Source organism: Sander vitreus, chromosome 2 (assembly GCF_031162955.1).
Source record: "Sander vitreus isolate 19-12246 chromosome 2, sanVit1, whole genome shotgun sequence".
In the NCBI taxonomy this organism is placed as follows: domain Eukaryota; kingdom Metazoa; phylum Chordata; class Actinopteri; order Perciformes; family Percidae; genus Sander; species Sander vitreus.
In genome coordinates, this window is record NC_135856.1 from 25678533 (window position 1) to 25694220 (window position 15688).

The following is a 15688-nucleotide window of genomic DNA, read 5'->3' on the forward strand; positions in this document are numbered from 1 at the left end:
AGGTCGGATTTTTGTTGCTCAAGATTGTTATCACTGCCACTCGCTCATGTTTTTGCCGCGCTGATTGTACAAATAATAAGCAGGGGAAACGAGGAGATGAGTTTCACAGTGGTGGTGGTGGTGTTGTTGTAACTGTGTCAGCCTTATCTAAATGCTGTAGTTGTTGTCAGATGACGCCTGGGCTCCCCTCCGCCTCTCCCTCGCTGGGTTGAGAGGGTTAACCAGTATAATAGGCTGGAGAAAGGAGGCTCATTACAAGATATCAGCCCTATGTTTATCAATTAGAGTGACAGAGAAAGGTCTGGTGGTGTTGCCGTGCCACAGTGAGCCTTCAACACGCCGGCTGACAAAACCAGGGTCTCAGCGTTCTGTTGGAGGACAGGAGGAAGAAACAAAACCAGCAGAGATGTTATTAAAGCGCTTGATTTGCAATCTCTTGACACTGGTGGCACATCAGGGCTTACACACTCTCCAAGGCTGGGCTATCGCTCTGCGAGAATCTCCAATTTCTCACATCCGTCGACAAGTTCTCCCAGACGGTTTCATTTACAAACGGGCAGAGAAACTGTCCAGAGGAAGGCGAGACATCAGGCTTGTCCTTGTCTGGTATCAAAGAATGCAAATGTACTACAAATAAATTCCTCCTGGAACACAATGGAGGTCTAGGGAGACAAGAGGATGAAATGAGAAAGGAGGATGGGGGTCGCTAAACAACAGTAGATGCTGAACCAGTCCACCAATTGGTTTCAAAGAGATTCTCTTGCACTTGATCTCTTGGCCTCGAGTTTTTTTAAATTGCAACATAAAATGTCACCAGGGGAATTCAGACAATGGGCTCGGGATGAAACGAGTGAAAGGAAGACGAGGCGGAGAAAAATGAGGGCTTAAAAGTACAATGGCGAACAAAAGTCACCAAATGACAATGCTTGACAGCCACTTCAATTCTGAAATGATGCCCCTGTCATGCCGCGCTTCCAAGTATTGATTTTTTTTTTCCTCCTTCTCTTGGAGCACAGGAGGGAAAAAAAATAATCTAATCCAGTGGAAACAGATCCCTGCTGCTGGCACCGGCCCATTGCTAGCGGCCATCAAGGTTAACGCAGGCGCAACACTTATCAAAGTGTCTCTCCCCCCACTCCCCCCCTTCTGCTCCTCCCCTCACACTGTCTGCGGCTGATCTTTAATGAACTGGTCACCATGCTCAGCTGGCAGCCTCTTCATCTCTTCTACCCAGAAACCTCTTGCCTCTGCAAACCGCGCCCTCCTCTCGCTACATCAGTCTGCGTTGCTGCCATCTTTTCACGATGACTCCGGCTCGGCTTCAAGGTCATGCCACATGAAAAATCATACTGTCGTCCGGAGGTGAAAAATAGTCAAATGAAGAAAGGACGCGACCAGGTGAAAAATACATGTCCTCCGTATTGGTCGTCGCCTGAAAACACGAATACAGCGTAGCGGCACTGGGCTCGGGCTGGATTTGATAACAGATTTCTATCAACAATATGAACTTTAAGCAGCAAACAAACGCAAAAAAAATTGTGAAAAGCCACAAAACAGATTATTTTATAGTTTGACTGTTATATGCTTTGTTAAATGTATCAACATGTATGTTTGTAAACTGTTAAAATTCAATAAATACATGTCTATAAAAAAAAAGCCACAAAACACTGCCAAAGCTCTGCTCTGCATAAGCTAGAATTGTTTTCTAACTTTTATACACAATCCTGAGCTCACTGCTCAAAAGGTAAAAAAAAAAATAAAAAAAATAAAAAAAATAAACCAAGAACATTCTCCTTCTGAATCAAGAGACTGTGTCAAAGGAAACTGTGGAGTAAAGTCATATTTCGGTGGGTTAGCTGGTCACACATAATGACGGGAGCTGCGGAGGAGGTACCTGGGGACTTCATTACAGTGAGACTGAGACTACTGTTCCCCGACCGTCTTTTGTAACCCACTTCTCCCATTCTACCTGCTGGTGTCTTTGGTCAAACAGTCCATGTACAGTAAAAAAGAAAGCATCTGCCAAGAAAGGACAAAAAGCAATGCTGAAAGATGCCAACTTGCGATACATTTTGACAATAAAGGTCACTATTCTGAATTAAAATATCTACTGCTGAGGTTTTGTCTCACCACAATATGAAATTTCACCTATATCCTTCTGGTTGTGCCACAATGTATCACACATACACAGACATGTTCCTGTTTTATTTCCCCTCATTCTCTTGACAGCAGTTTTGTTCATAATGAGGTGCCGGGCATCCAGCCCTGCTGACATGCTGCATTACAGTTGCGACAACTACATGACGGCAAGCTACAGTTGGTGGCAGCTATCAGTCTGAGTGCTGTGAATGATGTGGTGTAAATTGCCTTGGGGACTTGTGGTTCTCTGGCCCTTACTGTGTGTGTTGTATGAGTAACCTTTGATCAGCAGATTGCTTCCGTTTTAACAATAAAAGTAATTCTCTTAAATGGGTTTTTGTGGAATCCGTGAACTGATCTGCCTGCTGGTTATATTTAAATTAGGATTTATTGTAACAGCTTAAGTTAGGTCAGCTCTCACTCTTAAGTTATTACAAAACATCCTTGCCCAGGCTCTCTCTGATACTCAGCTCTGTGACGCACAAGCTCCCAGAGACCAGTGCTATGATAACGCAACATAATGAGCCTCAGCTCAATGTTAATGTCATTAACGTAGGGAAAAGCACCGGATCGTTTTACAAGCTCAGCAGAGGGAAGACAATGACGCCAAGCGCTAATTAGCCGCTATCGTCTGGCTTTCACAGGATCTCTCAGACAGTCAATTCAATTACTCCATATAACGGTAGAAGATGAATCAAGGGGGTGTATATTAAAAAAAAAAAAAAAAAAGCACGGGAAGGGTAAGAAAGAATAGAAATGACTTGGGTCTTGCTCACTCTTCCCTATCTGGACCTTCTCATCTGCCCTTGTGCCCCTGAGCCCACCACATTTCATCCCTAATGAACAGCCCCATAAAAAAGAGGGAGTTCGATTTCTCTCTCCTCCTTTCTATCTCTTGGGCTCTCCCTCCTGCTCCTCTGGAAGATATCAGAGTCTATCATTTGTTGTGCTGGGCAGCGGCATCCGATCGGCAGATCTCCTTCACATTAAGGATCCTTTTAGATAGAGAACCCTAAAAGGTAATTGGATTTCCCCCCTAGTTATCTTCATCTGTTTCACCCTAAGCCCACTGTAATAACTTACTCTAAGGGCCAAAGATAACTCAATTCTGTCCCGCAGAGAGCCAGTGAGAGTGTGAGTGTGAGAGAGAAAGCATATGTTATGTCTCTGAGGCAAACGGCTATCAGAATCCTCCATCACTGCCTTCTAAAGGATATGAACTCTGACAAGGAGCAAACATAAATTTGTTTTTATGTATTGAATTAGTCTCTCTTCTGGTATTGCTTCTGCTAAACCAAAGCAAGTGCTCTTAAATTCAGAACAGTATAGTGAGGGAGGATGCAGATTATGTTCTGGCAATTGATGACTAAGCAAACCTTCTCACTTCCAGTGTAACACAATGGCATCCACAATGAGTCATTTTGGGAGGCCTATTTTAAGGTTTATTCTCACAAAACAATCACCAACCTTTAGTGTCACGGCAACACAATACAGAGGCTTTAAAAAACTAGGACATGGCTGAAAATTATTTCAAAACCCTCCAACCCCCGTCCTCAGGGGGGATGTTTCATTGGCCTGTTATTTTTATTGTGGCAGTGCAAAATGAAACCATTGGCTCTAGCAGGCTCAGGCAGAGCTTGTATGGAGGCAAAAATCAATACAGCAATATCAGAGCAAGACTTATCAGGGCTTCACTTCTTCTCAAAGGTCACAGAGGAGCAACTGCATTTAAGTGGGGAATTCAATTGTGAAACCTAGTTTGGGACCAGCTATGTTGGGTATCTGATTAAGGGCGCCTCGACGATTGCAAGGGTAGAGTAAGTTTCCAATGACAACACAAAAATGCAACTAAAAGAAAGTTATAGCTTTCCATTTGTTGTGTTTTTACAGTCAATTAAGTAACAGTTCATGTAACTGATAGCGCTGCTTCATTTGGAAATGTAACAAACCCTGACCCTATTACACTGCACACAATATTGTACTAATATAGGCCCACAGTCTCTTACATTATATATACTACAAATGGATACAGGGTGGATAAGGAATGCTCACAGAGTAGACTCTGTGAGCATGACACAACAACTAACTACTAAATAACAAAACAGCAGATGCCTCACCCTTGGTACCTGTCATTTGCACTCTTACCAAACATGCATCAAAGACTGTATTCATTCTTATTCTCATGTCCAACTCTTGTTAGACATAAAGTACACAATTTCAGGTAATAAAGGTTTTGTTTTGAGTAATCTTTGTATGAAAGATTCAGCTAGAAGAAATATGGTACTACACACAAACAGGACTTATAAAAACAACAAAAAAGCAAAACAATCAACTAGATTTGGAGAGCTTGGCACAGTCAGGTTGTTATGTGCAATGCCAAACTACTACATGCCAGGGAGTTTGAAAAATCGAGAAGCGTGTGGCCTGCGGCCACAGCAAGAGACCGAGGCAGAGCAGGGATCATTTGGGGCTGTCGTGTGCAGACTGGCTGCCAAGTCCATCTGTCTGCCAGTCAGGCAACATACTCCGACCCATTTTTACTTGTGCTGCTCTTGTGTCAGATGAAGACAGCTGCCCAACCTGCTGGCATACTGTACACACACTTTTGCAAAAGCACAAACACTTTACACCTTTTCATTGAGTAGGTATGCAGCAAAACAAAAAAATCTGCTACAACCTAGAATTAAACCATGCTCCTCCAGTCTATGTTGATACTGATACGGTCAGATAATACTGTGTGCAAATGACTGACACCTGGAGCACAGTGAGTAATAAGGGTTCACAAAAATAGGATGACAATTACACAGAAAAGCAGCCTATCCAACAAAGAGCTCAAAACATAGCAATCACAGGCAAAACTTTGATGTGCCTCGACCCCTCTGATTGACTTTCAACCCTCTTGAGGGATTTTACTTTACCCAAATGTCAGAGAGACCCTTCGTTGAACCTTTAAAAAAGCATCATATTTTACTGCAAAGTGGGGGCTGAAGGCTGAGGCGGTGGGTTTACACACAGTCAGCCCTTCAGGCCAGCACCTCTCAGGTCTGTCTGCAGATTTTAGTGCTAGCAGGTTCCTGAGAAATGAGGGAGGGAGGGATGGAAGAGAGGGGAGGATGCCATATTCCTGTCACTGGCAAAATACACCCCCAGCGGGAGTATAATGGACAGGATCTCAGCAGGACAGGAAATGATTTTGGTGAGATCTAGAAAGCAGAGGAGGGGGGGGGGGGGAGGGAGAGCTTAGCAGAGTTGGACTGGGAAAGGGGCAACTAAGGGTGCCCATGGGTCAGGATAGAGTTTGACCGGCAGCTACACGTGAATGGCAACATTTGTGCTGAGAACTGGTAGGAAGAGGAGGGGGAGAAGGTATGCATCAGGGGCAAGACTGCAGTTAGACAGAGAGGCACAGGGATACATTAACACTACACAATGTTTGGTTAGTGATATGTGCCAAGCTTGATCTCCAGCCTCAAACAACTTCAGTGTGTATGCAAGTCTGTGCGTTTTTGTGTATGCACTCACGTTTAGCTTAGGGTTATGTTTGAAAAGCAAACATCTACCCTCTGGGTTTGCTGCGACAGATCTTAAAACTTGATGGACAAGTTTTGAGTAGTCATTGGATCAGCTCCTCTATGCTCTTACTGACTGTTACTCCTTCCTTGTTTTCATTAAATATATTTTATATTACAGACAAAGCATAGGAATATCAAACTATTAAACATTTCTATCAAAGCAGTCTTAGTGCGATGGGCCTAAAGCTACAAATGGACTTTTGTTGTCCGAGCTTAGCAAGCCTGAAGTTGCTGTGGATCTCACAGGAGGAAACGTATTATGACAGTTTGTTCCTGGTTAACATTTTTTCGTGGTACAGAAGAAGAAAAAAAAAAAAGTCTGAACTGCAATACTTCACTAGCTTGATCTTATAATCTTCCCTCATTCTTCACAGAGTCTACAATTAAAGTTGAAATGTGTCTTTTTTTATATAAATATATTTTTATATCCATCTGTATAGTAGAGCATAGTAAAACATGTTTGAGACACTCCTGGATTGAGAAATGCTGATCAGATTTGTCAGGTCTTGGATGCTGTCCAACTTACTCACTACTGTAAATCATCATCTTTTAGGCAATCTCATTACCTGGTCTTCTGACCACACTTTGCATACCAACACTAATAATGACATACAGAAAAACTGCAGCACAAATGCAACACATAATTATTAGTCATCTATTGTGGTCGTTTGAAAAGTTGCAGATTTCAGCTTTAAGTTGCTTTTAAGTAGCTTTTAAGTTTGTCATTTTCTACAGCATGCTACAATCCCAAACCTGTAAAACCAATATAGTTTGGGATAGACTTTAATATTTTATAGATTTCTTTTTTACATGCATGATAAGAAATTATGCCAATAGTCTTTTTGTTCTCATATGCGTGTGTCTGTGCATGAGTTGCCAGAGCTGTGCAGCATCTTACCTCAAACTCTGCATGCTTATGGATGTCTTCGGCCCTCTGTCGACTAAGGATAAATTCAGCTTCATTAGCCACACGAACCAGGTGGTCCTTCATGGTGTGGCTCAGCAGCCTAGGGAGAGGGGAGATGGAGAAACAGCTCACTGGAACACTACATAATGTATTAACAATTCTTTATTATTATTATTATTATTATTATTATTATTATTATTATTATGTATATGGATATCAACTTCCTTCCATCATAGAGGGGAAAATATCAGCCAGATGCTTAGCAATATCATAAAATCTTGAGCTTCAGAGTATTTAAAACATCTGTTTAACACTGTGATATGGTAACTTAGAGATGGAACAGCCATGTAATATCCATAAAATGCTGAAAAAGAACCGTGCAAAATAAGCAGAAAATCTAATTTGGAAACAAAACAAAACCAGATCCTAGATCCTCTAACTGGACCACAGGTGCTAATTGACTTGTTAATGATATGCATCTGACAAGAGGGAGGATCTCTGCCCATGTTGCTACATATGTAGCCTACTTCCCTCTTCTTATCAGTGTTGATGAAACATGCATGTTGTGTGTGTGTGTGTGCGCGCGCGTAGGTCGAAGAAACCTCTCGACAGCCCTAAAGGTTAGGACTGTGCAAAGTGGAACAATAACAGACCAGGGGCCAGAGAGGAGGGATGGGGAGGGCTGGGACTGACTGTGGGGTGGGGGTTTAGGGGCCAGGGGATGGCTGTAACCTAAGCCTGCTGTTTCAGCACAGGGCAGCAGGGGAGCGGAGGTGCTGGGGCCTCTGCAGCCTCTATGGTCCCGTCGTGGCCCCGCTATCAATAACCCAGCCGCTGCCCTTCTTTATGGTGCTCTGTGCTAGACTGTACTTATGGACAAAACAGACTTCTCTTAAGACAAAATAGTAAAATATTTAGTAATAAGCAATATAATAAAGAGTTCCTGCAGGGTTCGCCTAGTTAAATTCAATACTTTTGAAGACCCTTTTAACGACCAGATAGAATACCATTTAATACCTCTTTGACAGTCATACTGGCCAAAGTATGAGCGTCCCAGTAAGATAGAAAAGGCCTAGTATTATTTATTATAACAATTTTTTATTCAGTACTTTTTTTTTAATGACATAATTAATTGAACTAATGTGACTGACTTGGATCCAGATAAGCGGCGAAATAGACCGATTAACAAATCCAAAAAAATGCTTATTTAAAAGTTTTTCACTTGCCCATATGGGACTATGAGCTTCCTAGCTACTGTAGCCAGCAGTAGTGCTTGCAGTGCTTGTTTTACGTCTACTAGTGCTCCACCAAAAAAATAAAGTCGGACCACTTGTGATTTATAAGGGTATAACGTCTCCCAACGGTCCGCAAGCGCATACAGAAACGTTTTAGAAGTAGCGTTGCTGCCTATGGCAAGAAAAATATTTAAGACCATGTTAATGAAATTTAAGACTTTTTAATACCTTCTAAGGCCTTTTATGAGGAAATAGTATTCCATGCATTGTAAGACCTTTCAAGACCTGCAGACACCCCGTTTTATCAAACTGCTATCACTCTGGGCAGACCTTTCTACAGACTGTCAAATAAATTACATTAATAAATTACACAAAACCTGCTCAGGGTGGACTTTGATCAAATAAATGAAATAATGACAGGACTGGTGGGGAATTTGATGTGCAACTAATCATCATGTTTGTTTAAATGGCTGTTTGATGTCCACTAAGAGACAGACCAGACATACATTTGCATACAGATGTTTGCACTTTCACTAGTAACCCCGACTTGAGTTATGGCTGTATAAGATCAGCCTCTTAAGTGAATCACAAATCCTGTCCTCCACAAAGAACTCATAGGACTACAGTACATTGCCAGTCTCATTAGCATTACTGTGGATTAGCCTCTGCCAATTTTAAAAGCTGAGGATCAATAATGGAAAGTATGGCTCTCTAAATCGGCAACTGATGTATTCCAAGACTAAGAGGAACTGATGTGGAAATGAGAGTCTTATTATTAGGGAGGGATGGAGAGGCTCAAATGTCGGGATAATTATAAAAAAAAGAAAAAAAAAGAAAAAAAAGACAGCAGAAGAGATGATTACAGGCTGATAAAGGCTCAACCAGAAAGGCATAAACTGACAAGGGGGGGAAGCAGGAAATCAAGAGTGATTTCCCAACTGTCACAGAGGAACCAGCGATCAGGGCCTGTCACCTTTTAACTAAACTCCCTCCTTTTCCCAAATCCCTGTGGGATGAGCACGTATTGCATGGAGCCTTAAACTCAGGGATCTTCCATCCTCACTCTACCAAGCTCCTCTAACACCCCCGCCCCCCATCATTGATTGTTGTCCAGAATCTAGAACAGCCACCCCATCACAAGGGCCTTAGAGGCTGTGATGTGATCCAGGAATGGTGAAATTGGAAAGTGGCTGACGGCTAGAGGTTGGAAAGATAATGAAGAAGTGCTGCTGCAAGGAGAGAGGAAAGCACTTAGCACGTCAGAGGTACCTACCTGCCTTCATTGACCAACTCGATAAAGGCGAGACCTGCATTCTTCTGGATGGAGTTCTGCCATTCCTGCAAGAGAACACACACAATATCAATAACCGCACTGACATGACTTTACCAAGTTATATAAAAGGTACATTTTACACATGGTCCAGTGAATCTCTTATTATATAGAAGTATAGATTGGTTAATAAAGCTTCCACATTTGGATGCAGGCGATTATATTAAGGCAGTGCTAATACATTCCTTCCGAAAGCTACTAAAAAAAATTAAAAAAAATAACGAAAGTTTAAAGTTGTAAGAGTCCAATAATTTCTCCAGAGTTTGAGTAAAATGATCACTAACGATTATTTTATCGACCAACAGTCCAAAACCTAAAGATATTCAGTGTGCAATGATATAAAAAAACATGAGAAAAGCAGGGAATTTTATGGCATTTCTGCTTGAATAATTACTTAAACCAGGGGTCTTCAACGTTTTTTAATCCAAGGACCCCTTATCTGAGAGAGGGACAGATATTACATATTTTATAAAAATTAAGTTGCATATTAAACTGGGCCTACAATAAAAGCCTAAAGATTTTATACATACCTTTTTAGTGCATAGAAAACTAAAGTTATAAAAATCATTGCTGGCATGATTTTTTTTTTTAAATCATGTTTTAATGTTAAACATACTGTACATGTGGCACAGTGAATCCTTAGGATGAAGTGTATCTGGGGATGGCTATCTTAGTGACCAGTAAGCCTATCATCAAGGTCTTCTTTTTCACATATAGGCTGATTTATATTTGCAAATAATATGTTGGATTCATGTTAAGACGTTTAATTTAAAAAAAAAAAAAAAGTTGCAACCGAACTCGCTTCATTCTATTTGCCAGATGATGGTCTAGTAACGAAAACGTTGCCTACAAGGAAATTTATTTATTGCAAGTTAGGCAGTGTACGGGAGTTTCTTTACAACTTTTGACCTACTTAACCCTCTCTAACACACCTGTCACACGTTATAGCTGTGCAGTAGTATTTTTCTGTACTGAAAACACTTTTTTTTTTAAATTAACATGAATTTGGTGCCCCCCCCCACCTGCAGTAACTCTTGAGGACGCCCTGTTAAAGATCCTTGACTTTGACGATTGATCGATTTTCTAAATAGTTGCAGATTACTTTGCAGTCGATCGACTCAATTAATTGACAATTTTTTTCCAGCTCAAGTAAATAACTTTTTGAAATCTGAACTCTTCATAACTGGACCCCGTAGAAACCTATTCATGGGAACATCCTGGTGACTCGGTGGTTTACAGACAGAGTGTCTATAAGCTTTCCTGCAGAAACATCATCCAAAAAAGGCACACTGACTGCTTTGGTCAGCTAAGGCTACATAATCAGCTGGCAAACTAGTGGAAAGGAGTGAAAGAGCTGTGTTGAGAGTGCATTTATCACAAGTCAATACACAAATTTCCTCCTCTTTGACTAACGTTATGGTTCAAGGTGTCAGTCTAAACAATCCAACCACAGCCGTGTGCAACTTTAAATCCTCAATTTTGAAAGGACAACGAGAGAAGGGAAACTCAGCGGTCACCGTCTCTCATGTTCTGTTCAATATTTCAACACCTTCAACACAACCGTCAAAAGAATAATAAAGCAACAAGGTCATGGGGCCTGTCTGAACCTCACAGCGCTCCCCCCACCCCCACCCCCTTCCTCTCGGGGGAGATGGAGAAATATGCGCGAAAAACCTCAGGTTAGAGACCTAAACTACCAAACTACTCTTTAAAAAAATCATTAATCACAGTTTGAAGCCGCCATACATTCCACACTCGTCAGCTTTTATTAAAATGTGTCATTTGTTGATAAGTGTGCAATAGTAATTTCAGTAGTGGTGAAAATAATAGGATACATTTTTTTCCCCACTCTTAAAGAAATTCTCCTTTCAACAAAGTGGCCAAAACAACAGATTTTAATTGAGTTAACCATTTGATTGAGTTGCAAAAAGTATGTGAAAGCCACGCAGTTTGTATGTGTATGGAAGCATAAACGTTTTAAACTCTGCTGTCATCATCTCTTGAGCTGATAGAGGAAACTGTGTGTTTATGTAGCGACTGGCCTTTCAGTAAACCTAGAGAGCCCACAGGGACGAGGATATCAGCGCTATGAGGAGGAAGGAAAGATCAAATTTACAAGAAGTTCTAATACACATCCAAACATATTTGTACATTTGTGATAATTTTCGAAACCATACATTTCTTCCCCTTTCGGTACAACACATGTAAATCAAAACCAATCATGCACCAAGCCAAGAGGAACCCTTCTTCTGAAATGCCTGCGCACCATCACTCTGTAAACAACTGCACGTCATACAGACACCAACCGAACACTTAACCTCAATTCAAAACTGCTTTTTGTCCTAAAAGACCATATTGGCATTGACCGTGTTTACAATACATTCCAAATAAAGAGGGCACAGAGGGAATAAAAGTCTGGGCTTGGAAGTGGAAACAGTGTTTTGGAGTGGAGTACTGGCAGAGGGTTTTGCGGCTGAGGCTTGCTTTAGAGGAAGTGTGTAAGAGCAGCCTTGGGGCCTTCTAGTTGAAGCATAGACTGCAGTTGAAGGACATTAACCATGAGCGTTAGCCAGTGGCTGTGGGGATATTCCATACCGGGCCAGACTGCACTTTCTGGATTTCAAATAAACACCACAGGAAGTAAATAGAGTCGTCCTCTCTGGAGAACCAGTGACATTAAATCCTGTTTATGTGATTTCTTTAAAATACATTGGGACTTTGATGCAGGAGTCGGAGAATTTAAAGCACAACTAAAAGCTTCTTCGGCAGAAATAAAATGATTGTCGCAAAACTGCAGCTCGATAAGGCTTCGGTTCTAAATGAGGTTTGACAAACGACGTAGAGGCCATTGGCGTTTCGTGGACACAGACAAAGGTGATAGCAAGACTAATGGTGTCATTATGGGCTAAGAAATGGCTTCTCTAGTTGAATTAAAAAAGCAATGACCCCGATCTGAGGGACATCTCTCGGTGACAAAAAAGGAAACGGAGACAGGTCAGTGATAGAATATTGGATTTTGGCTGCCCTGGTCAGCGGTGTCACGGCTTTTATGGCCGCTATAGGGGCCATGACCACAGCGCTCCCGATGAGAGGATACAAGCAGCCATTTGTGACCTCTCACCTTTAACCTGACCTAACAGATGATAGGACGGAGAGAGAGAGGGCTGTCCCTTGATCCTGATTGGAAATTCTGCCAATGTTTAATATAGGTACAAGATGCTACATTTTGTTACCTTTTTGTTTTTTTGTGCGTGAGGGCGTGTATGAATGAACATTTTTAATCTATTCATGGAAATGCCCATCTCAATCTGAAGCCAATAAGAGAGCTCTGTTTGGTCTGTGTTCCACGATGATGGCATTGAGTCTAAACACACATGCCACGCACTTCCGTCATTACAGCTGATTATCCATAATCAACATCTAAATATACCACTACCACTAGTGAGAAAACACAGACCTCCTGAGCAAAATTGCCTTCCAAACATCAGGCTCGCCACAACACAAGGAAAACATTTTCCAACACTGAAGAAAGAAATGTCTCGGCTCTCCTGAAATAACAAATAAGTCGGTTGTGCTTTTCGGTGGCATCACTCATAATCACAAGTATTTGTTGATTTGAAAGGCTATGGGGATACAACTTAAGATGGGACGACAAAAGCATAAATCCTCATGTCAAATGTGGCAGTGCAGCAGAGGCAAAAATGAAATAGGCTGAGAGCTACTGATTATTCACATCCAAAAAAGTATAACAGTATAGGAGTTTGATTACAGGGTGACAGAATAAGACTGTAAAAAGACAAAGCAGATGGAAACTAAATGCACCTTTTGAACACGAAATTTGAATAATTCTGTCATCAACTGCTATAAAGTTAAAGTTCCTTAGGCCAGTGACATATCAATAACAGGTGGTGGCATTTTAAACAAACCGAATAAGAACAGACAAGGAAACCAAAATGTTTCTAAACAGCCATCTCATACCAACAAAGACCAACAAATACAGCCCATGCGTGCGGATGAGTGAGACAAAGACAAAACAAAAATTTACTTTTACCATAAACTATCAAATACGTTATTCATCATTGTCCTTTTGACTGATTAATGCAGAAGTTGAGTAGTTTGTTGTTTATTCATGCTGCTGTGTCTGAAAAACATGCGTCTGTGTACGAATAACTTAACACCGGTGTGTCTACTCTGGCCCTCGACAGTCCACATGTGCGAGTTCAGATGGTATCTGCTTAAAGAAAAACAGACACTTATATTGGTGTTTGCACGATCAAATTCACAACTGAGGGAATATTTACTGATGTCCAAATATTTATACTGCAGGGTCTCCAAGAGCTTCATGGACTTACACTTTCATGGCTACAGTAACATGAAGAGTGAACAAACATGACCTAAACCCCCGCATACACCAAACAGACAAACCAGAAACATGTTACAACACTTGACCTGTGCATGAAAAGTATGTTTAAGTGGAACCCATAAATGTATACAGTACATTCAATAAGCCGGCATGGCATCATAAGAAACTGACCCATGTTTAAAAGAAATACTTTAGCAATCTTATCTTGGAACAAATGCGGTATGTGGTTCCTTCAGTTTAATGTCAGTGGGTTTTAATGATGTAGGAGAATAAGAATACTTAAACACGGTGCAGCTGTTGCACGTCCAAGTGGAACAGATGTTCAGTTCTAAATGAGCAATGAAATCATCACCTCAAACGACAACCTCATTTTCATGAATATTTTTCTTTTGTTCAAACTGTATGTCTAGACTTTTCAGTACAGTTCAGTAATAGAGTATTTTGCATTACTTTGCAGCACAACAAAATACACAAACAGCTTTAAGTCGCAGTACAGACTGGTTTCTAATAAGGCTGATTCAAAATGAGTTGCCCAATACCTTTTCAATTCCATAGAAGTTGCTCTATTGGTGAGAGCAGGATCAATCTTTTTGTGGGTTCTCGTCTTAGCTTTTAGTTGACCAGGAAACGTAGAATCATTTCCAGCCATCTCATTTGGAGATGCATAATAATTAGAAATGTGAACTTGCTAAATGAATGATTTTAATGTGCAGTGATTAAGACATATTGATGGATATGTAGTTTAGGCTTATAAGTCAATGGCATCAAAACATTTTATGTAGGTTCATCCATCTGTCCGTAATCTGTAACCGCTTATCCTTTACAAGGTTGCTCTTAAAAGTAGCCCAACTTTTTCCAGATATTTCAATGATGGTATGAATTCAACACAATGTACCGCACATTAACAAGAATAGCATGTAAAATATGTCCTCGGTTGACTAAGGCTTTCAATGCTACAAATCTGGACAGGACCAAACCTCACTTAACAATGCTAACCGATTGTCATCAAAATACCCAAGGATACTGAATATAATGGTTGTTAAAATATGACTCTGTGCAACTCTGAATTCTGTGTAAGCCCCCCTGAAGTATGAGCAGGAATGACAGTTAATCATGTCCAAGTTTTGAACTTGGCTTTTACCAGATCAAAAATGCAAGTGAATTTCCACTCCAGATCTGAGCAAAGAAGCCAGGACACGATTTAATCAGCAGGATGGCTGAGGGAGGATAGCAGGGGGAGAAACGTAAGAATACATTCCATGGCCTTATAACTTGGGGACCTGTCAGGTAAGAAAACATTACATTAACAGTGCTTGTCAGGAGGAGTGGGCTCTGTCAGGGAAATTCATTTATTTGAAACAGGATTATACATTGTGTATAAATAACCAACCATTTATGCCACTTGAGGCCCTCCAGTCCCGAGCCACTTGAAGCCAGCTCACAGTAAAACCGGCTGGGAGCCAAATTAAAAGCCACACAGTTTTTTAGGAGTCTCACGTCTGATTCTCCCCTCTCAGTTAGACTTCACTTCCTGTCAGGAAGTCCCCCTTGACCCCCACCTCCTTCAACACAACGCATCCCGCCGCCCCCTCTCTGGCTGCATAGTTGCAACGATAGGGAGCCTGCAGAATTAAGTGCCAGTTGGTGTACCTATGTTTTCTCTACGTCTCACAGGAGAGTACCTTTTCAAAGAACATACAGCATGATATTATCCTCTGAAATGGAGAGTGATGGCGGGGACACCGAGCCGCGTGGCACGGCTGTAAAGGGGCACTGGAGCAGAGCACCGGGTGAGGGCGAACAGGGAGGGAGGGGAAATAATAACACTTTGATTTGCACTGATCTTGAACCTTGTGTGCCTGTTTAACTGCACAGCGGGGTGTGGGTCTGACTGTGAGGAAAATGATGGGGAAAGTATTTTTGTCCCCTGGTTTCATCACATTCCTCGCCACTTCTCTCACCTCTATCCGCTCCCCAGGTGGTTCATACAACATGGTCTGCTCTTGATCCATCAAAGCCTCACTTACGGGGGGAGAAGAAGAAATGTGTCCACTGACAGATATAAATGACTATTTAGCAAACATCAGACTCCACATTCAGCAACATAACATTCAAAATAAGCAACTAACAAACAGTGAATAC

At 41.4% G+C, this 15688-nt stretch overlaps 1 protein-coding gene across 3 annotated transcripts in view; it reads right to left on the bottom strand.

Moving 5' to 3' along the window:
* The window catches only part of lrba (LPS-responsive vesicle trafficking, beach and anchor containing), a 198456-nt gene that overhangs the window by 101954 nt on the left and 80814 nt on the right, over positions 1-15688 (bottom strand). For all 3 annotated transcript variants that reach the window (XM_078262819.1, XM_078262827.1, XM_078262811.1), the window contains exons 34-35: positions 9127-9191; positions 6610-6718 (exon numbers count right to left, since the gene is read on the bottom strand). In XM_078262819.1, coding sequence (XP_078118945.1) covers positions 6610-6718; positions 9127-9191 — 174 coding nt within the window. The remainder of the gene's footprint in view (positions 1-6609; positions 6719-9126; positions 9192-15688) is intronic.